At 52.2% G+C, this 26,598-nt stretch overlaps 1 protein-coding gene across 2 annotated transcripts in view; it reads left to right on the top strand.

The window, feature by feature from the left end:
• Positions 1-1,890: 1,890 nt before the first annotated feature.
• Flt4 (fms related receptor tyrosine kinase 4) overlaps positions 1,891-26,598 on the top strand; it is a 42,702-nt gene continuing 17,994 nt past the window's right edge. For both annotated transcript variants that reach the window (XM_052195162.1, XM_052195163.1), the window contains exons 1-12: positions 1,891-2,025; positions 17,088-17,184; positions 17,659-17,903; positions 18,144-18,256; positions 18,351-18,513; positions 18,707-18,846; positions 19,125-19,293; positions 19,574-19,691; positions 22,723-22,877; positions 22,970-23,132; positions 24,668-24,794; positions 25,834-25,942. In XM_052195162.1, the coding sequence (XP_052051122.1) occupies positions 1,968-2,025; positions 17,088-17,184; positions 17,659-17,903; positions 18,144-18,256; positions 18,351-18,513; positions 18,707-18,846; positions 19,125-19,293; positions 19,574-19,691; positions 22,723-22,877; positions 22,970-23,132; positions 24,668-24,794; positions 25,834-25,942 (1,657 nt within the window). In that variant the 5' untranslated portion in view covers positions 1,891-1,967. The remainder of the gene's footprint in view (positions 2,026-17,087; positions 17,185-17,658; positions 17,904-18,143; positions 18,257-18,350; positions 18,514-18,706; positions 18,847-19,124; positions 19,294-19,573; positions 19,692-22,722; positions 22,878-22,969; positions 23,133-24,667; positions 24,795-25,833; positions 25,943-26,598) is intronic.

The raw sequence follows: 26,598 nt of genomic DNA, 5'->3' as shown, positions 1-26,598 counted from the left end.
GAGAGGAGTGATCTGAGAGGGCTAAGAGAATAGAAATCGGCAGAGGGAGGGGCATCTCTGGTGACTAACTGGAAGCCAGGAATGGGAGAGGATGCAGAAAGTCTATTGAGGTAACTCAAGCTGAAATTCCTACCAGAGGTGGGTATAGAGATTGAGGCGGCCACCTCCTGTAGCCAGACAGGACTTCCAGAAAATGGAGGGGACATCAATCCATCCACACGACCTTCAACCCCAAATTTGTCTTGCCTGCAAGACATACAGAAACAAAAATGAAGCAGAGACTGAGGAAACAGCCAACCAATGACTTGAGACCCATCCCATGTGAGAGAGCCAACTACTGACACTATTAATGATACTGTTATGCTTGCATGCAGGAACCTAGCATAACTGCCTCCTGAGAGGCTTCATCCAGCATCGATGGAGGGAGGTGCAGACACCCACAGTGAAACATCAAGTGTAGCCCAGGGAGTCTTATGGAAGAGTCTGGAGATAGAAATGAGCAGGTTGCAGAGGTCAAGGACACCACAAGAAGACCCATGGAGTCAAGGGACCATGGGAGCTCAGAGAGCCTGGGCCACCAACCAGGAAGCATGCAGGAGCTCCCTCTACACATCTGTAGCAAATGTGTAACTCGATCTTCATGTGGGTCCCCTAACAAGTCGAGCAGGGTCTGTCTCAGTCTCTGTTCCCTGCAAAGGGATCCCCTTCACCCTACCTGGACTGCCTCGTTGGGCCTCAGTGGGAGAGGATGTGCCTAGTCCTGCTGGGACTAGATGTCCCAGGGTAGGTGGTACCCAAAATGAGGGGAAATCCCTCTTCTCTGAGGAGAAGGGGAGAGGACAATGCGTTGGGGGGGGGGGGGGGAATTTGGAAGATGGGACTGGAAGGAGGGGAGGGAGGCTGTTATGGAGATGCAAAGTGAATTAAAAATAAATAAATATAAATAAATAAATAATGCGCTTAGCCTCAGTGGCAGTTAGGGAAAAGCCAATTAAAGCCATAATGTGATTTCAGTACAAACTAAAATGAAAAACTAGTCAGCACTGTCTACGGATGTTAAAGACATACATACCTAGGAGTTTCATTCCTGTTCTGTGGTTAAGAGTTGGCGACTTTTTAAAAAGTCATCATCAACAACAGCCTGGCCTTGACTTTTGGCAAGGATGAGCCTGGGCTGGTAGGTGGGGATCGTGGGAACAGTGCGAACGGAGTACATCAAAGCAGAAAAAGTTGAAATCGTCATTGTCATTTGGGATACATTTTGAAATAGGAAAATTCTAGCAAAGGAACCACAAAGAGAAAGGAAGTCTGTGCGAGCGCGTTTGCCAAAACAGAAAGTGAAGTGTCACCTGATAAAAAAGACTTATGAATGAGCTCAGAGCAAAAGTATTTGGTGGGGAAGCTAAAGCGAAGGCCTGTCTTTCATGGTCAGAGGATGGTGGGAGCCCAGGTGCCAGCTCCATTCACACGATGGAGAGAGAGGCTTGTGCAGAGCGCTCGCTAAGATTTCATGTCCAGCTGTTTTAACGTTATATTCATTGTCATTTTGCTTATTGACTGAAGGGAAATGCAGAAAACGCTGCTACCCGGTTTTGTTCATTCCCCGACTCCACAAAGCGCACGGGTGGGACAGGGCAGTCCCCTGCGCTCCTCGCCCACCCGCAGTGGTCCTGGAGTTTGTGCTTGGTGGCGGCTGCTTTGGAACTGGGAGCCCTTTATTTATACAAAGTGGGCGCTCTCCCTACTGGGGTTGGATTCTCCTGGAGCAAGCTGGAAGGGACCGAGAGGGGCGAGGGGCGGGCTGAAGCTATGGTGACCCTCCTCCCCCGGAGCCCCGCCCCCGGGCCGCCTCAGCTCCGCCCCCGGGCCGCTGACCGGTCCGCGCCCCGCCGGCGCCTCCGCGCGCGCTCTCACTCCCAGCCCAGAGCTGCGGCCGCGCAGGTCCCACCCGCGCCCAGGGGCCGGAGATGCAGCCGGGCGCTGCGCTCAACCTTCGCCTGTGGCTCTGCCTCGGACTCTTCCAAGGTGAGCGCTCGGTCCACAGCCCAACCCCCGCCCCCATTTAACCACCCCGGGGTCCCGCTGTGCACCAGCGGCTAGTGGTGAGACCGCACCGACGGGGCGGGCGGAGGAACGGGGCAGTTTGGGAACCTGGGTATGCGGACGTCCACAGGAACCAGGGAAGTCGGGGAAGCCGGGATCTCGGGGAGCAGGAAAGAACGAGTGGGGACTGCAGCCGGGTCATGAACAGGGTGGCAGGGCTATGACCAGGTCCCAGTCTTAAGTCTACGGTTCGGAGTGAAATGCATGCTTAGCCTGGATCCTTCGGGTCCTTACTCAGTCCGCAGGAAGTCCAGAGCTCACCACCTCTGGGTCCCGATCCTCCAGCGTGAATCATTTCCCCATTGATCCACACCCGACCCCGCACTTGGGTGCGCACTTCCCGACGCCTTGCGTCTACACTGGAGATCGGTAGCCCGAGGTCCCCCAGAGGGCGCTCCGGACAGGCGTCTACCTTCTGGGCTAGGACTGAAGACTTGGGACACCCCACCCCGCACCCCACTGCAGGAACCCGGCACTAACGCCGTCCCAAGTGATCCTAGATTCAAGTTTGAAACCTAAGTCAAATCTTGAGTCCCTAGTTCCAGATCGATCCACGTCAAGGTGAAGGGCCAAGGGGTCGGGGGACTTGAGGGGAATCTCTGGATTAGAAAGGATAGAAGATTTGAACCATAAAGCAGAGGCTGCAAGTTAAGCCTTGGAAACGGGGAACAGGGGGTTCCAGTTTGTGTCGAGAGCTTGGTTCTGCGGTGCTGAAGAGTCTCTGGAAGCAGAGGCGCTGTGTGGAGGGGCCAGGAAGGAAGCACTGGGGATAAGGCAGGGGATGAGACGGGCATCCGCTGCTGTCCCTGGAAATCCAGGGTGACGGGGTCATTACAGAGCCCCTGATGCTTGATGGAGACGTGCTGAAAGACCTCGGAGAGAGAGAAATCTGCATGTTTGTATGCCGTGGAAATTGACTTTGCATGTTTCATCTTTTAGTCCCACAGAGTATGACATATAAGGGGGAAATCTTTTTTATATAAGGGAAACGTGTCCTCGGGAGCAGAGCTGGCTGGAAGGGAACTAATTAATGCAAGTTTTGACATTGGAGCCTCGCTCTCAGCTTGCACCCTGTACCGTCAAACAGCGAAGCTGAGCTGAGCGAGGTGGGATTGAATCTTTGTGTAGACCCTGAAAGATGACTGCCCCTTTTCTTGCTCCGCTGCCCCCAACCCTGGATGACACTTCTCACCAGTGTTCAGGATGTGTTTGTTAAGGGACTGAACGTGTGGGAGAAGCAAACAGAGCTCTAGCTGGACAAGATGGATGAGGAATGAGACTTCCCTGGGCCCAGGAGACCTCCCACATTCAGCCAAGAAAGGTATCTGAGGCTCCAGGAGGTTTCATTGGCTTGGCTGGAATGTAAGCTGTGCGAATTTTTCCCCCTCTCCATTGCTAGAATCCTGGGGTAAGTGGTCTGAAAGGAAGACAGGTACATTGCAGAGATGTGAGGAGCAGCAGAGGTCCGTAGAAACGAAGGGAGGTGGACAGGCGGATGTGTTCCTCGAAGTAAGCCCCCATGACCGCGTGGGCTGTGAAGGGAAGGAGAGGAGATCATTTGATAGGATGCCCTAGCGTGGGCGGGCATGTAGAGGTGGGGGCTGCCAATGTCAATAGAGACCAAGCCTCCCTGAGCCTGGACCCACTCACTCCTGGGTGAAAGATGATCCAGGAGCTCCCAGCCTGGTGGGGGATGCTACCTGCTACCACAGGAACATAAACCTCTAAGTGCAGAGGAGGAGATGTATAGCTCCGGGGTAGGGTATAGAAAGAAAACCCCCTAAGAGCAGGCAAATCGGAGTAGAAGACCTGTGTAAAGCCTGGGAACCCTAAAATGAAGCCCTCAAAGGAGGCATCAGACTCACACGTTAGTCTTAGCTGTGGCCTGAAGTCCTTAAGGTATGTATGTCCTGAGATCTCCATTCCCCACTGAGCACCAGTGTTCCCATGTGTGTCTGGTGGGCAGGCGGATAGGCACGGAGGGGCTTCCTGGACTTGGGCTGGACTTCAGCGCTTAGTGTCCTGATCTAGTTCTATAATCTGACCCCAGCAGGGTCCCTGTAGAAAAGGGCAGATGATAGATTCAAGAAACTCCATTTCAGGTCTTTAGTCCGGAGGGAAGCTAGCAGGTGACACAGAGGGGTCTGCTGGCTTCATCTAATGATGGTCTTGCCTTGCCGTGGTTATATCAAACATGGCAGCCTAGCTCTCTGATATTCCTGCTCTTAGGTACGATCCAGGCTCAGGAGAACGGGATCTAGTGGTTTCTGTGGCTTTCCAGTGCTAGCTCAGAGCTCTGGGGACTGAAATGTAAGGGTCTCTCAGAAGCAGTGTAGCAAAAGGGGCCCTGATCCCTCATCAAAGTCAGGCCTGAGACAGTGTGGTGAACAGTCTGGCACACTTCCCAGCCCATCAGGGAAAGAGAATGTAGCTCTGCACAGCTACAGTCACACACACACACACACACACACACACACACACACAGACACAATCACCTGCTCAGGATGGCAGGAAGGACAGGGGCATGACCCCATCCTGCAGGGGTTTTCCAAGGGCCAGTCTGATGTGGCATTGGCTTTCTGTAGCATGGAGATGAACGTGCTCAGAGACACCCAGCTACTGCCCGTGGGCTGCACAGGAAGCCAGTTGTCACCTCCATCTAAGGCAGTGATTCTCAACCTTCCTAACACTGCGGATCCTTGACTGCAGTTTCTCGTGTTGTGATGACACCCCACTCCCCCAACCCCCACCCAACCATAAAATAATTTTAGTTGCTATTTCATAACTGTAGTTTGCTACTATTGTGAATTGTAATGTAAATATCTGATATGCAGATGGTCTTAGGTGACCCCTGTCAGTCGTCAGAGCCCACCCCCTCAAAGGGGTCACAACCCACAGGTTGAGAAACACTGATCTAGTGGCTTCTAGAAGGTGTCTGCAGAATGTCAGCAAAGGGTATTCTGAGCAAGGTGAGGAGCACCTCGCATGATGCCCAGAGACAGGAATGCCCAGATGGAGACAAGTGAATGGTCAGATGAGGCTAGCTAGATCTTGGGGGTAGTTGGCTAGGGAGTGACAGAAGAGCTGGTAGGGGTGACATAGATGACTGTCCAGGCGAGGCAGGAATCTACAAGTGAAGTGGACACTGGGAAGTACGAGGGAGGAGGTTGTGCTCCAGGACTCTGACTTAAACAGGTGGATGATAAGGTCATCCACCTGGGGAGGACCCCAGGGAGAGGAAGGAACTGGTGTGGAGAAGCATGGTCTCCAGATGTTTCATATCAAGTGGGCTTTCTTGAAGATTCCAGTTCACGCGACCAGGTCAGATAAGGAAGGAATGAAGTGTGGGGACCGGAGGGCAACCACAGAGGAGGAAACAAAAAAAGATCGCTGTGTCTAGTTTAAGGTTTGGCATTTTCCGCCACCGCTCAGTAGTCAGGGCTTGGCTTTCACCTGACAGCTTTTCGGACGCTCCTGGGAGGGAAAGGCAGTGGGGAGATGTCCCTAAAGATCCTCTTGCACTCTGTCCGGACATCTCTGATAGAGAAGCAGCCAGCATGTCCCAACCGGAGCCAGGGATTGCTGAGTTTCGGTCCTTTTCAGACACTGGCTTCCTCTGGGATCTCAGTTTTCCGGTCACACTGAGGGGACACGTCTGGGAGCAGGAAGGTGTGGGTATTTCGTTGCTGGAGGAGGCTCAGAGACTCAGAGCTCATGCCCTGCCCCACTGGGCGGTGCCATTAGCAGCCACACCCCCTGCCAGTCTTTCTCAGCCTGCCACCCTGTCCCTGGGCAGACACAAGTCCTGGTGGCAAGTGGGGGAGCCCCCTGCCACGTGGACGGCAAGGTCAGCAGGGGTTCATGGGAAAGGACTTGTCGGCCACAAAAGAGGACATCCTGCCTGCATTTCCCTCTTCCTGAGGCAGGAGCTGGTGGCCCCGATTTAGCAGCGCTGGGGGGCCACCTCTGAGCCAGCTGGGCTGTGTGATAAAGTAGCTTGTCCTGCCAGCTGATGAGCAAAGCCCTAGCCCCAAGGGTGGTCCTGGGCAACTGTCTGGCACAGCTCAGCACGTGCTAGGGTCCCCTCCATCCTCTCCAGCACCCCAACAGAGTATAGAGGCAGCCTGTGCTCCTGCCCCCATGCCTGACCCTTGATGTCCAGCACCTTCCAGATGTTTGCCATGAAGATTTCTCAAAGAGCCTCTCTGAAACACAGATCTGAATTTCCCAGAAACCCCGAAACATAAGCCAGTGGAGCAGACCCTTCCTTCTGGAATCCAAGGGCATCCTAGCCTAAGAGATACCCAGCCTGCACCCACCCAGCCCCACAAGTCTCAGATTGCATTTACTTAATCTCACAGGCACCCCATAACCCTGCAGTCGCCTGGCCTACACCCACTGTATTCCTAACCCAGTATGAGCCTTTCCTGCTTCAGATAGGCCCCTGGAGGGTTACAGGGGTCTGCCAGAGTGTGTGGTCTCATTCCTGTCCTCTGTGTGCCCAGGAGTACAGATTCCAGACTTCCAGGAGGGCTTAGGAAGAACCCAGCATACAAATTCAAAGCTTTCCTATCTGAGGTTCATATAGATTAAGTCACATCCCCAAAAGCGCGCGCGCGCGCGCGCGCACACACACACACACACACACACACACACACACACACACACGGTGTGTCTAGGAATAAGCCATACAATGCAGTATAAAATGATTCATCAAATTGCTTCGCATCAGAGCATATGGAGAGCTTACTCTTGAGATGTAGACATCATTGTGCCCATTTTAGAGATTTGGAAAGTAAAGCCAAAAGGGTGAAATGGCTCACGAGATGCTAGATGCCAGGGTGATTTGGCTATAACAAGAAAATAGCAGGTGTCTGTTCCAAAACAACGTGGAGACCAAAGAGATAAAGGGCAAGTGGGGCAGTTAGGACAGCAGTGGGGAGGAGGCAAGGTAGACCCATCGGACATTGTCACCTTGATGGTCCCAGCATGTCCCAAACAGTGATGGGCATTATATTTCTCCCAGGTCTAGCTCTGACCTAAGGTGCATGCTCACCTCAGTGGACAGCCCCTTCACTGTGCCAGGTGCCACTTCCTCCCCTCTGCAGATACCTACAGAATACATACTGTTCCCCCAAAGCCAGCCAGAGGTTAATCAAAAACCCAGTTTGTCTCACAGGGACACTCTGAAGCCACCACACTGGAAACAAAATTGAAAGTCCCCAACCTTAAACCAAGGAACTTTAAGACTGAGAAACCAAACTTACCAAGAAGCTGCAAACAAATATGGGGGGCACTGGGGGGGGGGCTGTGAAGAAAGTTTCAGTGGGGAAGAGGCACTGGGCTAATGCCTCAAAGTAGAGGAAGGGACTGTCACACCAAGATGACACAGGGAAGACACCATCTCCAGGGCTGGAGAGGGACAACGTGGGTGAGCAGGAAGCTAAGAGTGCCTGTTTTGCATCCAAGCCGTAGTGAAGCAAAAGGCCTTTTCATCCAGAGAGGGAGTTGTGTTCCAGCAAGATCACCTTGGCTGCTGTGCAGATGGAAAGATGCGGGCTCAGGGCTAGTGCCCTGAGTTAGTCCAGATGACCGAGTGGACAGGAGGGAGAATAGAGAGAGTCCAGCTCTATAAGGTATCTGAACTGTGTGTTCAAAATTCACTGTCAACATGACAAGGAGAGGAGGGACTGGACTTAGAGCTCCTGTCATTCTATCCTCGTTGCCTTCTTCCTGAGTGAGCAAGTTCCTACTAGGTCTACAAAGCCTATTTTAGCTCTGAGAACAGGTATGATACAGAGACCCATTAGCTGTGGGAGATGAGCGTGGTTACCGACAACTGGCAGAACAGCTGTCATTGGGCCACGGGCCTAAGCTGATGGAGGATAAGCAGGAGAAGGCTCGCAGACATGCAAGTAATACTGACATCCATGAAGGTGGCATAACCCTGACCCCAAAGGCGATCTGATCTGTTACTAGCTATGAATTGTCAGGCAAGTGCCTCAGTTTCCCCTCTCCACAATGGCAATAGTGGAGTACCTAAGTAATGGTAATAGTACCTAAGTGGCAAGATGAGCATATAGATGGGAATAGGGTGTGTGAGCAGCATGGTGCCGCCTCCCCCCTGGGTGCACAGAAAGTGCTAAATACGCATTTGCTTTTATTGTTGTAACAGGATGTATCAGCATAAGCAGAATTTGGGGGGGTCAGAGTGTGTGAACATTTTTTATTATTGCTGCATGAGCCGCTGCTTCTCCACATCCTTGCCAACCTGAGGAAGTGCGTGTTTTCAACTCTTGTTCATCAGATGAGTGGACGTCTGTGTGTTCCCAGGCTCCTGTTTGTCCTGTGGATGTTAGACATGGTTTAGGTCTGAGGGCTAAGGGTCCCACCAGGACAGAAAGGCAGGAGAGCAGTAGAGGAGGACCATGGAGCACAAAACAGGGTTGAAGTCCCCAAGGTATGCCACTGACCAGAGAAGATGGGGCCTGGACCTTTTTCTATGACTTTGCCACCCACATAATTCTCTCTTCCATCTACCTGATTTTCAAAGTTACATATGGGTAGATCATTTCCTAATAGGTCTACGAACCCCAGATCAGCTCACAAAAACACTCTCCCTGGTCCCCGTGGAGCAAGGCTGTCCCTAGCCCCCTCCCTGCATGCTTTGACTCAACACAGAAAGACTGGCCAACAAAGCAGCCACAGCCAAGCACTCAGCAGGAGATAGTAGCCATGAGTCAGTCACTACGTATTCTAAACTCGTAGTGGTTCTGTCAATGCCCTGCGGTATTTGTGGTCTGCCACTCATAGTAATCTCTGGAGGAATCTGTACCTCACAAGGGGACAATATGGAGCTTAGAGGGAGTCAGGGGAGGGACTGAAATCTGGTCCAATTGTGGTGAAGAACCAGCTAGCTCCAAGCATACCCGCCAAGGCAGCACCTTCTACCCCTGGCAGCTCCTGTCCTACAGGTGGGAAATGGGACACTGATGACAACTTGACCCTTGAGCTCAGAAGCACAGAATGTCGGTCAGCTCAGGACTCTAGGTTAGAACATTCCCGCCATCTCCCTGCCAAGAGTCTTCATTGGCCCAGTGGCTGGGGGTACACAGAGGCAGCCCTGAGAGCAACACCCTAGAACCTGAGTTCAACCCAGCCAGCTATGTCTCCTTACATTCCGTCACAGCTTGTCTGTAGTCTGCAGCCTGACCATCTTTGTCCTCCTGGGCATAGCTGCCTAGAGAGTCCATGTTGCTCTAACACCGGCAAGCCTGTTTTCCAAGTCAGCCCAGGGGCAGAGCTCCTGCTAGCATTCCTTGTCAGCCATACTGGACCTGGGGACCTAGAAGTGAGCTGCTAACATCTCAACTCTAGGCTCTATCGCATGACACAAGCCATCCTTAAGCTGCAGGTCAGGGCTGGGCTGCAAGGGTTACTTTAAGCCTCCCTTTCAGGGAAGCTGTACAGGCCGTGGAGCAGCGGTAATCCTCCAGGTGTAGACAAGGCAGCCAGAAGACATTGCCTGAAGCCAGGCAAGGGATGGGCCAGCCTGATGTACTCAGACAGACCAGTGGAGAAATTCGACCTTTCAGGAAATAGAGCCAGACTGAGGACGTCCACAGCTCCAGATGGCCTATGGGAGCCAGGGACAGGGTCCTGAAGCAGCAATGTCCCTCTGTGCTTAGAAGTGGGCTAAAGGCCATGGAGGCTTCTGGGCATTGAGGAGTAAGACACGTGCTCAGAGTGACAAAAGGGGACAGAGAGAGAGAGACATTAGGGTGAGAGTGAGGAAGATCATCAAAGGTGTACCCTGTCATGCCTTGGCCCACCCCAGAACCTGTGTAGCAGCTCCCCCAAACACCTCCAGCCTGCCCTAAAAAAAAAAAAAAAAAAAAAAAAAAAAAAAACAACAAAAAAAAAACAATACTTTTTACCCACTGGAGTCCTAGCATAGCTCCTGGACTCATTTATCAAGGAGATGACCATCCCTTCCCTTGGTTCCCGGCTTCTTTGTCTTATATCTCTTCCTATAGACATCCTTCATATGTCCTTTCCATCCTCTTTCTGGGACCACCCAGGTAAGACTAAGGGACACACCCAGTCCAGAGACATCCACAATAGAGAAAGAATCCTCACTGTCTCCCAGATGTTCTTGGGTTAGGTTGTCTTTTCCCTGTTTTTCCAGGAAGATGCTTTTGAAAATGTGTCTTGTCTGCGTATGGTGGTACATGCCTGTGATCCCAGCACCTGGGAGGCTGAGGCAAGACGATAAAGAATTTAAGGCGAGGCTTGGCTACATGAAACCCTGTCTGAAAAGGAAAGGGGGGGGGGTGATCAGCCCTTTAATGGGATTTACTAGCTGTAAACTGGGCCATCAAACTAAATAAATAGATGAACAGGAAACAGAAGAGGAGTGAGGGAGGAAGCTTGCAGCTCAGGACCACATGGCTTCCTGCACAGGCTTTTCCATCTGAGCGGGGGTCCCTAAGGCTTTAGATGAGGGATTCAGAGGAGGGGAAGACACAGTTTCTGGCCTGAGCATCTTTGCCTACTGCCTTAGGCTCCAAAGCAGGGATGGATCTAGGCTCAGACTGGACTGTCCTAAAACTGCTACCTGCTGCCTCAGTTTCCCCATTACTGACTGGACTCAGGATCCTCCCCTCCCTCTGAGGCTCTTGTGATTACTAAGTGAGATGCTGTTGACCAGGCCAGTGCTCAGTCCTTAATCTGCCAAAAGTCTTCCATGCCACCTGCCTGGCCCGCAGCTAGAAGCCAGCTTTGCCCTGGGAGTGGCTGCATTGCAGTCTCTTGAGCCTGACACCAAGGTCTCCGTGACTCAAAGATGGAAGGTGCCCCCCAGGACTGCTGACAGCACAGAGAAGAGGAGGTGTGCGCTCTGGCCTTGCTGACCCCAGCCTGGCGCCGGCCTCTACTGCTCTGCTGCAACCTTGGGGGCCAGGGCTCTGCTGGCCTCGGAGAGGAAGAAGCCAATTCCCGAGTCAGGAACAGGAAGGCAGGGGGAGCGCAGCAGAGGCCAGGATGACAGTGCTTCCTGCTTCGGGAAAGGAAGGACAGCAGAGACAGACAACAGCCAGGCAGGAAGGATGCACCCTTTGCAGGGTTGCATGTGGGGGTTGGGCGGGCATGGAGCCTCTGAACACAGCAGCCCTCAGGCCCAAATGGGTCCAGATGTTGAGTAATCTCAAGCTTCTCCTGACCCTTCTACCGGGAAGCATCTTTTGCAATGGAACAAGGTGTTACTTAGTTCCAGGCTCAATAAATACAATGTAATCTGTTTAGCCATCTTTCCATCCATCCATCCATCCATCCATCCATCCATCCATCCATCTATCCATCCATCAACACATCCATCCATTCATCCTTCCAACTATGCCTATCAATCCATTGTCTGTCCTTCCATTCACCAGTTTATCCACACATCTATTCCCACAATCTTTTATCTACCTACCACCATCTAATCATCCATCTCTCCTCACCTCAGCCTATCTATCCATCCACTTGTCCTGTTATTCACGCATCCTTCCACCCACCCATCTATTAAGCATGTATCTATTATACCAGGTGCTGAACTAGGCTTCAGCAGGGAATAGAAAGAACTTACTTGGTCCTTACCCATTGAAACTTACGGCTAATGGAGCAGGACAATGGAAGGCAGAGACAAGCAAACATTTGCAATCCCTCATAGCAAACATGAGGCTGAAGTGGAGCCTGAAAAAGGAACTTGGGTTTTGTAAGAGCGAGGAGGTCACATCTCAGCTGTGGCCTGGAGATACACAAAGAATAAAGAGAAAACTTGCGTGGATGACAGATGTGGCCATAAAGTGGGAATGAGTGTGGTGTGCTGCTGAACAAGACGGAGGCTGGAGGATGCGGATGTGAGGTGGGAGTTGGCTGTGTGTGCGAAGGTGAGCAGACACTAGGTCTCCAGCAGGAATTTTCCCAGAAAGTTAGTACAAAGTCACAGGAACAGATTCAAGTACACATGTGATATGACTTCCTTGTGAGACACACATGTATATGTATATATACAATGTAAGTATATATTATAAAGTATATTTTATGTTTTATATATGTGTGTGTGAGTGTGTGTGTATGTGTGTGATTTTTATGTCTTTGTGTGCTTCACCTACATGTGGCTGTGCACCACTTGCATACCTAGTGCCCACAGAAGCCAAAACATATCAGATCTCCTGGAATTGGAGTTGCAGGTGGTTATGATCCACTATGTGGACCCTGGGAATCAAACCTAGTCCTCTGGAAGAGTAGGCAGTGTTCTCTTAGTCACTGAGCTGTTTCTCTATCCTCTCAGTGTGTGTGTGTGTGTGTGTCTGTGTCTGTGTGTGTGTGTGTCTTAATAACAAATGCATGGAGGAAATCTTTTGGAAGACAAAAGCATGCCCAGGATGCCATTTGGGGGGGACAAATGTAGCTAGTAGGACCCCAGAGGTGAGCACAGACTGTAGTGCATGGGACATACCAGGCATTATGGTATGCATCCTAGAGAGAAGTGGCCATTCATGGTGTCCCCATTTGGAGACACTGAGACTCTAGAAGAAGCCTCTGGTGGGGATGAAGGAGTCTAAGTCTGGCTCTAGATGAAGAACATGAAAGTTGGAGTGTTTGCAGGGCTAAACCCACTGTGCATCTGGACTCCTTTAGCTGAGTTGAGAGAAGTGATCTGAGCTGAAGATACAGATTTTCTTTTAATTATCTGGACCTTTAGAAGAGAGAGCATAGGGAAGGGAGAGTAAAAGGAACAGGCAGCCATGGGCAGAGGACAATAAAGAAGACAAAGAGTGAGGTCACAGGAGCAGGCACGCACCCTGGATGCCAGCATATCTGTGGTGTGGGAGTCACTAATGGTGGGCTGCACTCCAGAGGCGCAAACAGGGTGAGGAAGGGAGGGAATATTAAAAAGAAACAGTAGCCAGAAGCAAGCGGAGAATTGCTTTGCTGGATTTCTTGTATGAAGATGGGATGTTTTCCCATAAAGACTGACAATCAGAAGAGAAATGAATTGTGTGAGATTTGGGTCTAGGGCATTAGCATTTGGGGTACAGCAGAGAGCTTGCTGTGAGAGCAGGTGTGGAGAGGCCCATGAGGTTCTTCTAAGAGGGCTTCAGATGAAGGACAGTAAAGCATCCCATCTTTACTTGTGAATGCTCAAAGTTGAGGAAGGAAAGAACATTCTGGGCCATATTAACAAGGACTACTCAGTCTGCAAGGAGTGAAATGAATGGGACATGGCCAGTAAGAAGGGCTTTGTGAAGCAAGGCTGAGCTTCTCTGGAATGTGGTATCCACAAACTGAGAATTATAGGCAAAAGGACAATCCGGGTGATCGGCTGTGGGTCTCCACTGCACCCGGACAAGGGCGGAGCCAGGAGAAGACATGGGGTGGTGGATATTTTTGATGAAGGTGACAAATTTATCAGTGGTGGATAAGGACACCTGAGCAAGAAGGAAAGGAAGAAGGAAAAGGAAGGAAACAGAGTAACAGGCATCCGGGGATGGCGCGATCTCGAGTGGTGACCACATCCAGGGTGTGCCCCCGGAAGCCAGAGGCTGAGGGAGAGAGGAGGAGAGGATTCAGAGCTGAGGGAGAGGGAGTTGTCCTGTGGATGTTGAAGTCACGGAGAATGGCGCGAGTTGGGGGTGGGGAGGATGGTGAGCCAGGAGCTGTAGTCAGCAGAGAATGAAAGGAAATGAGCCTGGAGAAGCTGATGACAGCTTTAGTGGGGAGAACTTGGTGCCATCAAAAGCACGAGCCTCCAGGGGCTGCTAGAGGGAGGGGGGAGTGGCCCAGAGGCAATCTCCACCTGGGATATGGGGTGGGTTGGAGAACCCAGCAGAGGAAGCCATGTCCTCAGTCAGGTTTCATATAAGCCAGAGGAAACAGGATGGATAGTCTTAATTAGGATGAATTCCCACTCTGGGGTATACAGTATGGATGGGGAAGAGGCTGCTACAGCCTCATTTGCTTCCATCCATCTGTCTACCCACCCTCTTCCATTGACCCATCCATTCAACCCATCCATCTTCACACTCCATCCATCCATCAGCTCAGTCTCCCATCCATCCCATTTATTCACCGGACGACCCATCCTCTGTCTCATCCTCTTTCCGTCTGCTATCCACCAGCCACTCTGAAATCCATCTTCTGGAGCTTTGTTGTGCATCTCCTATTTGGAGTTTAGAAAAATGAAAGCCACAATTAAAGCTAATTAGTGTTCCAACAGCAGGAGCCCCTGAGAGGGACAAGGCGGAAGCCTGTGTGATGGTGACTGCTCCCTAGGGAAGGGAAATATTGAACTAGACTAAAGAGGGATATCCCCAGAAGGGAAGGAAATGGGAATGTCCCAGACTGCAGGACAGATTAGCTGTGATGCCCTGTGCCCCTTAGGCTACAGCCAAAGGGACAAGGAGCGGCCAGCAGGTGGGCTGCCCCTGTGCTGTATTGTAGAAGCAAAAGAGCCACCAAAGAAAGCTGGGCTTCCAATTGCCACAGCTCTGCAACCAACTAGCAGTTTCCAGGAGTGCACACAGATGTGCATGCCCAACATCGCTGGGGGAATGCCCTCTCTCCTAGATGGGACCAAGGTAGATGGGTAGTGGCCATTTTAGCTCTCGTCTTATGCCACATGCCACCTTCACCCTGACCTCGCTTCCCACAGGTCATGACCCATGCCCAAGACACAACTTCCTTCTGTAGCTCAGATTATAGACCACCATCCACTCAATCACCTACATGTTTGCCCAGCTGTCTACCTAGGATAGCCTTATTTGTTTCTTTGGTGCTTAGCAAGGTGGGGAGGAACCCTCCTTTTACTTCAGAGTAGCTGCTTGGAAGTGGTGGCACACCCCTTTAATCCCAGCACTCAGGAATCAGGGGTAGGGGGATCTCTGAGTGTGAGGCTAGCCTGGTCTACAGAGCAAGTTCCAAGACAGCCAGGGCTATACAGAGAAACAGATTAGCTGCGATGCCCTGTGCCCCTTAGGCTACAGCCAGAGGGACAAGGAGCGACCAGCAGGTGGGCTGCCCCGTGCTGTATTGTAGAACCTTAGAAAAGACAGAGCCTGCCTCCACAGAGGCCCTCTTGGGAGTCCTTCTTCCCTGATTTCCCTGAAGCTGAGCCTTCTGCAAGCTCTGTCCCACAACAGTAGAAGTCTTCTCAGACATGTCCAAGAGGTCAGGTACCCACTTAGCAGTCTGAAGAGTCCAGACATGTCTCACCTCAGAACCTCAGAACAAGCTGTGTCCCACGGCCAGGGCTGCTGGCCTGGGCATCAAGACCTAAGTACAAAAGGGAGACCTTGGCAGCAGTCACAGTGGCTATCCAGGGAAGCAGCTACCTTGGTTGGCCAGTACCTCAGTCCAGCTGAGGCCTCAGTTTCACTGACTGAACCATGGGACTATGGAATTAATAAGGCCCCAGGCAGGTTTGCCTGGGAGGTGCTAGGGCAGAAGAGGGGAAATAGCTACAAACTGTAACCAGAAGACCAGTGGGCATTGACTGAAGGCCGTGCTGTGTGCATAATGCTAAAATGAGACCATGGTGTGTGGAGTGTGTTTTCCTGGCACCATACCACTCGGTCAGATGGCTTGTGATCAGGGTGCATAGAACCATGCAAAGTGAGATAATCTAGGCTCTGCCCCTCTACCCCCACTAACTATAAGGCAAGAACCTAGAACCACAGCACTGGCCAATGAACAAAACAGCCTGCTCCAAACCCCAAGGGCCTAAAGGACTGAAGGAGGCTAGGGGCAGGAGAGTGGTCTGTGACCATCACCCCAGGAGGACAGGGACTATGGGGAGGAACAGGACACAGCCCTGGGCCTCCAGCCACACAGTCCTCCCTTCCTGTTGTCTCAGGATGATCCTGGCAGGATGCATCTGCTGAACTTCCAGGCCCAGACCTCCTCCAGGCCATGCTCCCCATTACCCCCCATCAGGATTCCACCCCATCAAGGGCATGTATATGCAACTGAGAACATGTCAGAGATGCACAATCAGGCACACTTGTGCACAGAGCTTAAGCAGCACATATGACTGAAAGGCATGCATATCTGCACAGTGAGATACAAAGAGATGCCTTTACACTGAAGACCTCTCTTGTACACACATTCAGACACACGCATGTGCATGTGTAGGTACACACCCTACTGGGAGATGGATGGTGGGTACAGAACCATGTGAGCTACAGAGCCTCACCTACTCAGCCTAGTCACGGGATGCTGAAGGTGAGTTTCACCAGCTCAAGCAGGCTCATTTGTGCATATTGGGGGAAGCACCATGAGGAGGCCTGAGGGCGTGGAAGAGACCGAGGCAGGCAGAACCCAAAGGAGGCTCAGACAGTCAGGCAGGGGAAGGAGAAGCTTGCAGAGCCTAAAAACTATGAAGAAAGGAACTGTCAGGGACCTGGGAGAGGGCAAGGTAGGGTGCAGGTCTAGGTAGGATACATGAACTCGTGATAAGCAGTAGGTATAAATGTGGGATTCAGGAGGGAGGTGGGTCTCAGGCACGGCTCTGGGCACTCCACACACTCAATCTTTTCCCCAATCCCTTACTCCCTCATCCCATATGAATTAACCTGGAGGTTCCTCCTCTTCCTGCTTCCTGCCAGCAGTTCAGCTCACTTAGGGTCAAAGTTCAGGGAAGCAGTCATGGTTAGTTGAGATTGGACTCAGTCTGTAGCCAGCAATAGGGTGGTGATGGGGACTGGTGGCCTTGACCAGAGCAAGGAACAGTTTGTGATGGAGATCGGTAGCTGTCATGAGACCTTCTGATTGGGGCTGTGGTCAAACTGCACATAGGGAGACAAGGCTATGCAGACTGAAAGACACTAGGCTGGCCCTGCCTTGAGGCAGTATCCCAGAAGACCCAACTGTGCCTGGACAGGGAAGGAGCTGTCACGTGATCCCATGACGTAGCTCTTTAGTAACTGTGTCTTTCACCCCAGGCCTGGCAAACGGCTACTCCATGACCCCTCCAATCCTGAACATCACAGAGGACTCATATGTGATTGACACCGGGGACAGCCTATCCATATCCTGCAGGTACTGGCTCCTCCCCACCTTGCACTTCATGAAACTAGGACAAGAGGTGGCTGGCCGAAGAAACAGAAGGCCACTCCTCCCCAGGACAGAGAGCCCTAGAGGCTGAGCAGAAGTCCTAGGGTGTGCTCTCCCAGAAGAGGTACAGACAGACACCCTGCACTCACCTAGCCTTCCCTTTCCTCTAGTCACCTACATCCATTCCCAGCCACCTGTCACTAGCCCTGGGCCTCCTCACAGTATCAGCTGTTAGCCGAGGCCCATATTATCAGCCTATTCATTCATAGTGGCAAGAACCAGGCAGAGAGTCAAAGGCTGGGGGGAAGGGGGTGTGGACCTGGGGGGTATACCCTAATCCTGGATTACTCTTCCTTGGAAAGAGATAAGGATGGGTGGACACTCTTAGCCCTCAAGGGAGACACCCTGGAAGCTTAGGTAAAATCTGGAGAGACCCTGACATCTCCTATTCTCTGCTAGGGGGCAGCACCCCCTCGAGTGGACCTGGCCAGGGGCCCAGAAGATACTGAGCACGGGTGGAAAGGACAGTGAAGACACAAGGGTTGTGCAAGACTGCGAAGGCACAGAAGCTAGGCCCTACTGCAAGGTGCTACTGCTGGCCCAGACTCACGTCAACAACACGGGCAGTTACCACTGCTACTACAAGTACATCAAGGCCCGGATTGAGGGCACCACAGCTGCCAGCACCTATGTGTTCGTAAGAGGTAAGGCCTATCTTGGGCAGAGTCCTGGAGGGAGGACCTGGGGCCTTCACCCCACTTCCACCCCGCTGACACCAGGCTAGCAGGAGTGAATACGGGGCCTTACTCTGTTCCACACAGAAGCCGCAAGCTAAACCTTCACCACCCCGACCCACAGGGCTCCCTTATTCTTCCCCCACCCCCAGCACGAGCCAGAGACTCCTTGAGCTTTTTCCTTACCCAGCTCCTAATCCATCTCCTCAGACTTTGCACAGCCTTTCATCAACAAGCCTGGCACGCTCCTGGTCAACAGGAAGGACTCCATGTGGGTGCCCTGCTTGGTGTCCATTCCTGGCCTCAACATCACACTGCGCTCGGTAATATTCCCTCCCCACCCCTGCCTGACCCCAGGACCACACCCTCCTGTGCCATCCTTGGGAAAGGCAGCTGACCATCACTATGTCCCTCCAGCAAAACTCAGTGCTGCACCCTGATGGGCAGGAGGTGTTGTGGGATGACCGCCGGGGCATGCAAGTGCCCACTCTACTGTTGCGCGATGCCCTGTACCTGCAGTGCGAGACCACGTGGAGAGGCCAGGACTTCCTTTCCAATCCCTTCCTCGTGCATATCACAGGTAGGGGGCGCTAGTTCTATCTCACCTAGTCATCATTCTCTGTACCCCAAGAAGAACAGGGTAGACATAAGACCTCATTGTACTAGTTCCCAGTCACGGGGCTGTTGGTATCATGGACAGTCTTACCACCCACTGCTCTCTGCATGTACTAGCCTATGAGGAGTGTGGGAGGTGACACTGTGTGTGTCACCAGGCAATGAGCTCTATGACATCCAGCTGTACCCCAAGAAGTCACTGGAGTTATTGGTTGGAGAGAAGCTGGTTTTGAACTGTACAGTGTGGGCTGAGTTCGATTCGGGTGTCACCTTCGACTGGGATTATCCAGGGAAGCAGGTAAGGTTGGCTGCTCTGCCAGGTTCCTTATTCCCATAGCCCTGTCCTCAGTGTCACCCCTGGGAGTCACCATGTCCATGCTCCCTGTGCCTCTGTGTGGAGGAGATACAGACTCAGGAACCCAAGTGATTGATGGGGAAGTTTCCTATCCCAAAGCAAACTCTGAAACTGGGCATCCAGAGCTGCTTATGTTTGGGCAGGGGTGTGTGCCTTTGCCAGGTTAGGTCTGTCCCTGCCTGCCTGCCTGCTGACCCTGGGCTTCCCCCTGGGTGTGGCAGGCAGAGCGGGCTAAGTGGGTACCTGAGCGGCGATCCCAGCAGACCCACACAGAACTCTCCAGCATCCTGACCATCCACAATGTCAGCCAGAACGACCTGGGCCCCTATGTGTGTAAGGCCAACAATGGGATTCAACAGTTCCAGGAAAGCACAGAGGTCATTGTGCACGGTATGACCTGGGAGGCTGAGGTCATTGCGCTCGGCATGGGATGGGATGGGTCCAGAATCATGGAACCTGGAGAGCAAGGGTCTTTATGCAGTGTGGGTCAGAGGTCATGATGCACCTGAGCAGCAGGGGCCAGCCAGAAGGAAGGAAGGGCTCTGAGGGGAAGCCCTGCCCAGCTCCTACCAGCTGGACAGCCAGCGAAGCTCCAGACTGCAGGGGGAGAGGCTGGGAAGGCCTGGCGGAGGTTAGCCCCAAGTTTATACTCATGTCTCCTGTTTGGCAGAAAAGCCCTTCATCAGTGTCGAGTGGCTCAAAGGGCCGGTCCTGGAGGCCACAGCTGGCGACGAGCTGGTGAAGCTGCCTGTGAAGCTGGCAGCTTATCCCCCACCGGAGTTCCAATGGTAACAGCCTGGGCCCCCTCCCCTTGCTGCCCTGCCAGGCTTAACACAAGGACTGGCCAAAGAATGAAAAGGGCTATGTCCTTCCCCATCAGATCAGCAGCGCTAAATCTCAAAAGAGGATTTATCCCTGCTCATCAGGGGCTAAGTACCCTGAAACTCAGGTGGGACCCTCGCTAAATGGAGCCCCTAAAGGGAATGCATATACTCGGCTAGGAAAATCTAAGCCCAGGAGCAGCTAAAGCACAGAATGTTTTACACACCAGATCTGGTATGTGGGGCGTGATTGTCAGTGTGGGGTTTTATATTCCTGCTTCTTACACCCCCTCAGACTCTGCAAGGCTCTGCTAGCTGGATCTCCACACAGGAGCAAACTCGGGGCCTGCTCTGCAGTGGCTAGTCCTCTGGGCTCCCTTCTTATAAAAGCTCCTCTCTGAGGACCTTCTGAAACACAGATCTGAGATATCATAAGACCGATAAATTGTTATGGAGCCTGGCTCTGAGCTAGATGGTACCGAGAGGCCTGTGGGAGAACTGAGAGTGGGGCTTTTCCTACAGGGTATGGCCAGGGCACAGAGGGGACCCTTTCTCCCAAAGACAGTGCAAAGCCTCAGGCCTCCCTTACGCTCTAATCCTACTGCAGCCCCTGTCTGCATTGTACAGATAAGGAAATGGCCCAGAAGATGTACAAGCATCCCGACCTGAGCCCCAGGTCTCCTGGCAGGAACTCCTGTTTTGTCTCTTCCTGTCAACCCAGAGTAGCCCTGCCTTTCCAAGCATGAGGCACCTCACACTTGGTAAACAGGTTCCAGAGCCAGGACAAACAGAGGCGCCAAAGGTCCTCAGCCAGAACCCACGGGCCATAGGTTGGAAGCTGGCTTCTGAGAAGGCTCAGTTATTAGCCTGTGGCTCCCCAAACCCTCCATCTAAGGTCATAGCTTTGAGCCATATAGCACCACATGGCACAGTATCAGAGCCCTACAGGGAAGTCCTAGAGACACTGATGGAGCTAGCATAAATACAACTCTTAAGAGTCGCAGAGTCAGAGGCCGGGCGGTGGTGGCGCACGCCTGTAATCCTAGCACTTGGGAAGCAGAGGCAGGCGGATTTCTGAGTTCCAGGACAGCCTGGTCTACAGAGTGAGTTCCAGGACAGCCAGGGCTAAACAGAAACCCTGTCTCAAAAAAAAAAAAAGAGAGAGAGAGAGAGAGAGAGAGAGAGAGAGAGAGAGAGAGAGAGAGTCACAGAGTCCCCTGACCTCCAAGGCCAGCAGAACTGAGTTTTCTCTCAGCACAGTTTTCCACAGTCACATATCTACCTTCTCTGACTCTTCTCTTCCTCTCAGAAGTGTGCAGCTGTCCCAGCGCGTGTGGACTCATCACAGTCTCACAGGTGACCACGGTTTAAGTGGCTCCATGTTGGGATTATTCTGAGTCAATGAATGGAAGGTCTAGTGGACAGACAGCCAGGCTGGGTCTTTAGCCCAGCGTACCCAGCAAGGTGCAGGCACTATTTCAGCGAGCCTTTGCAATTCCTACAGTTGTCAAATAAAGACACTGAGGCTTAGGAGAGTTTTTACCCAAGAGATGTCCCTTTTCAGGGACACAGAGTCAAGGCTTAGCCTATGGGGGGCGGGCGGGCCTGGAAGCCCAGGACTCAGGCTGCAGGAAGAGTCTAGGGTATGAGGCGTTTGCTTACACTTGCAGCAGAGACCTAGAGTGATCACACATGCCCAGTGGGGTATTATGTAAACAGGATACAGCAGTGAGTTGTCCCTGTCCTCACTGAAGCTCACAGCTCAGAGAGAGGATAATCAACCAACAGATACTTGTATTAAACCCAGTGTTCCAGATAGGAGTGTAGGTCCTGGGTTTGATCTAAAGAAAGGAAGGAAGAGAGTGATGGAGGAAGAGAGGGAGGGAGGGAGGGAGAGAGGGAGAAGGGAGGGAGGGAGGGAGGGAGGAAGGGAGGGAGGGAGGTGGGCAGGCAGTGTGAAGGATCCAGGTCTGGAGAACTCACTGAAGCTTCCAGAGGCAGGTGTCAGAGATGCAGGCAGTTAACATTCCTTGTGCTAAGCTGTTGCTGTTCCTTCCCTCATCGATATACACTGAGAAAGTAGACAGGGCCCACTGAGGGTGTTGATGTCAGCTGAAGCTCACCCAGCAGGTGTGGAAAAACTCCATGGGGTGAACTGAGAACCTGCCTCCCTAGTTCCTAGGCCAAGATCACAGAAAAGGGTGTGGCTGCCCGAAGGGTGTGCACTGGTGGGGAGGAGGGTGTCAGAGGATTTAGGGCTGAGTCTTGAAGTGCCACTTCATGATGGTCCTGAAGGTCAGTGACAGGGCTCACCACATAAGTCAGCCCAGTCCAGAGCTTTTATCTGTCTTTTCTCAAACCAGGGACTCTGTCCACCATCCCATACTCCTGCTGCCCTTCTTGGTCTAGCACAGGAGAGGCCTCTTCCTCTAGCCTGATCTATCAAGAAAGGCAACATGGCCTTCTCTTCCTATCTACAGCAGTATGTGTGGCCCTTCATATCAGTGTATTCTGCAACCACAGGGTCAATGAACCTTGGATGGAAAATATCCTCTAAAACGTATCTGGACCTTTTGTTTTTAGCACAGTCCCTGAGCATGTGAAGATGACAAGGTTTTATGAAATATAACATATGAGTATCTCAAGATACTCAAGATGACTCCATGTCATCTCAAGATGATTTTACAGTATATAGAGAGGTGTTATAGCTTATGTGGAAAAGTTTATGTGGCTTTATAGGAGGGACTTGAGCATTGGGTATTTGGGATTCTATTTGTCTTGGTTTCTTTATTTTTAATTAGCATGCAAAGTATAGGATTTATTATGGCATCCTCAGACAAAATTGTTCTTGTTGGTGCCATCAGGTATTTTAGATTGATCATTAAAGATTCTGGTGACCAACAGGAAACTGAGAGCTACTCTCACTGGAGGGCCTGAAAATTCAAGCCTAAAGCTAGCATTTGGTCCCCATAGCTTCTGAATTCCCTTCCTCCACCAGGTACAAGGACAAAAAGGCAGTGACTGGGCGCCACAGTCCACACGCTCTGGTGCTCAAAGAGGTGACCGAGGCCAGTGCAGGGGTCTACACTCTCGCCCTGTGGAACTCTGCAGCTGGTCTGAGGCAAAACATCAGTCTGGAGCTGGTGGTGAATGGTATAGCCTGGAATGATGGGGGAAGGGATGGGTCCCAGGGTGGGGGGTTAGTGACAGGGACCAGCTGACTGGATGTTTGCTTTATGCCACAGTGCCTCCTCACATCCACGAAAAAGAAGCCTCCTCACCCAGCATCTACTCCCGCCACAGCCGCCAGACCCTCACCTGCACCGCCTATGGGGTACCCCAACCCCTCAGTGTCCAATGGCACTGGAGGCCCTGGACACCCTGCAAGACGTTTGCCCAGCGCAGTCTGTGAGTATTGTCCCCACCACATCCCATTCTCTTCTACACACAAGATCTTAGCTCAACCATGGCATCCCTTTATAGGTGAGGAAACAGGACCAGAGAAGGGAGACACATTTCCCAAGCTCAAAGCTGTAAGCAATAAAGCCTGCCCAAATGAGACCTGCTCCCTGCACCCAGCTCAAAGTCAAAAGGGCTAGTGGAGCTGGGTAGGTGTGGTGGTGCGTACCAACACTTGAAGTAGAGGCACTGGTGTCAGGAAGGTCATCCTTAGCTACATACATCCAAAACCAGTAGAAGAAGAAGGAGGAGAAGGAGGAGGAGGAAGAAGAGGAGGGAAAAGGAGAGGAGGAGGAGCAGGGGGAGGAAGAGGAGGAGGGAGGAGGAGAGGAGGAGGAGGAGGAGGAAGAGAAGGAAGAGGAACAGGAGGAACAGGAGGAGGAAGAGGAGGAGGGAGAGGAGGAGGGAGAGGAGGAGGAGAGGAGAAAGAAGAGGAGGAGGAGAAGGAGGAGGAGGAGAAGGAGGAGGAGGAGGAGGAGGAGGAGGAGGAGGAGGAGGAGGAGGAGGAGGAGGGAAGGAAGGAAGAAAAAGAAAGAAAGAAAGAAAGAAAGAAAGAAAGAAAGAAAGAAAGAAAGAAAGAAAGAAAGAAAGAAAGAAAGAAAGAAAGAAAGAAAGAAAGAAAGAAAGAAAGAAAGAAAGAAAGAACCTGGAAGGACATTCTAGATAGAGACAAATTAGACACAAAATGAACAGGAGAGGAGGAAGAGGGTGTCCCATGAGCAGGAACTTTGAAAGCACTACAGAACCCATGAAGGACATTCAAGTAGCAGAGTGACAGCTTTGCCATTTAGTGAAAGATTCTGTGGTTACATGCGAGGGGATGAACAGAAGCCAGGAACCCAGGCCGGAAAGGAATCTAGCTCCACCTGCTGGCCCAGGGGCAGTGGCTCCAGAGCGATCAGTGGGGAGGCTCAGGAGAAGTGGCCTGTGAGCCAGCCTGAAGCATTCAAGGCTCTTAAGAGACTCTTGTGAAAGACATAGCCTGGAGTTCACACTGGCACCTCCAAGTTTGCCCCTTCTAGTGGTCCACTATTACGTTCCGAGCCAAATGACTGAGTCCTGGGATGTCCCCTCCCCACTCTTCAGATAGGGGCACACAAGATCTTGTCTAGCCCCATACCAGCAGAAGACTGAAGAACTGAGCATGCCTAGGAGAAAAGAGAGGAAAAGGCTGGGATGGGGTTCATGGGGCAGAGTGATGGGGGACTTATGGTCCTCCCAGAAGCTGGGTGAGCACATCCCAGATGGACTTTGCAGGAAGGACACATGGCAGACAGAACAGTGTCTGTGCGAAGGAAGGATTGCAGGGCTATAACAATGTTCTACCCCCTCGTTGTCCTTAGTCCCAGACCTAAGGGGGATCTCTTACCCTCTGTGGTGTGAGACGTCTGACATAACAAAGGTGTGACACCCTATCCCCGTCCCCCATTATGTCTTCCCTTCCTTATTCCTGACCTACCCTTGTCCCTCCTCATCCCTGGCAGCCGGAGGCGGCAGCAGCGGGATGGCATGCCACAGTGCCGAGACTGGAAGGAGGTGACCGCTCAGGACGCTGTGAACCCCATCGAGAGCCTGGACAGCTGGACTGAGTTTGTGGAGGGGAAGAATAAGGTACAGACCGAGGTCCAGACAAGCTGTGGCAATCAGGGTAGAGAATGAGGCCCCTCCTGCTTGTGATGAGATTGCATCTGGCCTGCAGGGCTCTGGGGACCACAGCTGACAGGCAGGTGACTTCCCGGCCATCTCTGGACCTCAGCTCCCCTGCCTGCACGTGAGCTGGGCTTTCCCAGACAAGGAAGCCGAGATCCAGGAGAACCCAGCTGCCCACAAGTCCCAAGGCTGGGAGGGGATGAGGCTGGGGGCTGACTAGGTCTCCATAGAAGGCTGGTGAGCTACTGACCAGGAGGGGGAGGGGGACTGAACAAAGGCACCCACTTCCTACAGTCACTTCCTGTTTTCCTACACACCTCCAGAGCCTCTTCCTGTTCCAGGCCCGGCCAGGAAGTGCCCGGCTTGGGATGGGGGTGGGGGTCTTTAGATGATAGGCAGGGCCTATGGACCTCTCTCCTCCCCTACTTTTCAAACTTCCTAGTCCCTGAGAGCAGAATTTTTCTAGAACCTTGGGAGACCTCCATACACATACGTATACGCACCTCCTCCACTACGCTGGACCTTAAACAAATGCTACATGCCTTCGGACTAATGCGGGCACATCACAAAGACTTGAACAGTGACCAGCTACTGACCTTAAGCCACAATTCAGAAGTAGCTGGCCCTGATGTGACTCATTACAGCCTGGCTTTTAACCCTTGCTTAGACAGGCCGAGTTGCCATCCTGGCTTCTGACCCTTCCACACAGCTACGGTCTGAGACATGGCACAGACAAGTCCCCTGGTCTTGCCTATGGGTTCTTCCCAGCTTCAGCTGCAACCTAGGCCGGCAGCTATCTATACATTGCTTCTTGGCTTTTCTGGGATGCTGCCTCTCTACTGCCAAGGACCTTGCCTCATTGTTCCAGACAATGCTCTAGACTTTGGTCATCGCCAGCACAAGCCTCAGTTTCCCCCATCACTAGTGAGCACAATAACCTCTTTGAAGAGGAGGACGGTCCGGGTATACAATGGAGCTTTTATGCCTCTATTCCGGGTAGACGGTGAGCAAGCTGGTGATCCAGGACGCCAATGTGTCAGCCATGTACAAGTGTGTGGTCTTCAACAAAGTGGGCCAGGACGAGCGACTCATCTACTTCTACGTGACCAGTGAGTAACCAGACTGTCCCCCAGGGAGTGCCACTTCACCTCGGCAGGCCTGGGTGCCAGGAATGAGCTCACTGGATTTCTGGTGATCATGGGAGGACCCAGCCCATGGAACAAACACCGCCACATGACCTCAACATAGAATGGAAGAGATAAAGCTAGGGATTCTCAGCCTATAGACTGGCACCCGTTCTCAGTTTAGAGTCCCGTGGCTCGTGTGTGCCTGCTCCCATCATATACTCAGATTTTCAAATAGGTCAGTGACCTCTAGAGAGTCAGGGGTCACAGGAGGAGATCCTTGACTGGGTTCAGGACTATGAATGAAGTCACCTGAAAGGGCAGGGTGGAAATCGTGAGAATGGCGCTGACAAAAGCTAATTAAATCATTCCAAGAAGAAGCCAGGGTCAGGGTGTGGTCAGTAGCAAAAGAGAACTAGGACCACCAACACCACCCGACACACACACACACACACACACACACACACCTGGGTCTGGGGATAAGAGCTCCAGGACCTGGGTGGCAGAAAGCCTGTGGACAGCTCCCTGCTTGTGGCTTGGAGTGTGGGAACGAAATACAGGAGGGGATAAGATTAGCTTGTATCGGGAGAGGAAGAATCGGGATTGGGTGTGGGTTATAGACAACGTGAAAAGCTGGCTAC

Source organism: Apodemus sylvaticus, chromosome 10 (assembly GCF_947179515.1).
Source record: "Apodemus sylvaticus chromosome 10, mApoSyl1.1, whole genome shotgun sequence".
Lineage (NCBI taxonomy): Eukaryota > Metazoa > Chordata > Mammalia > Rodentia > Muridae > Apodemus > Apodemus sylvaticus.
The sequence above is the reverse complement of the archived record's forward strand: the minus strand, read 5'-3'. Positions and strand labels throughout refer to the sequence as shown.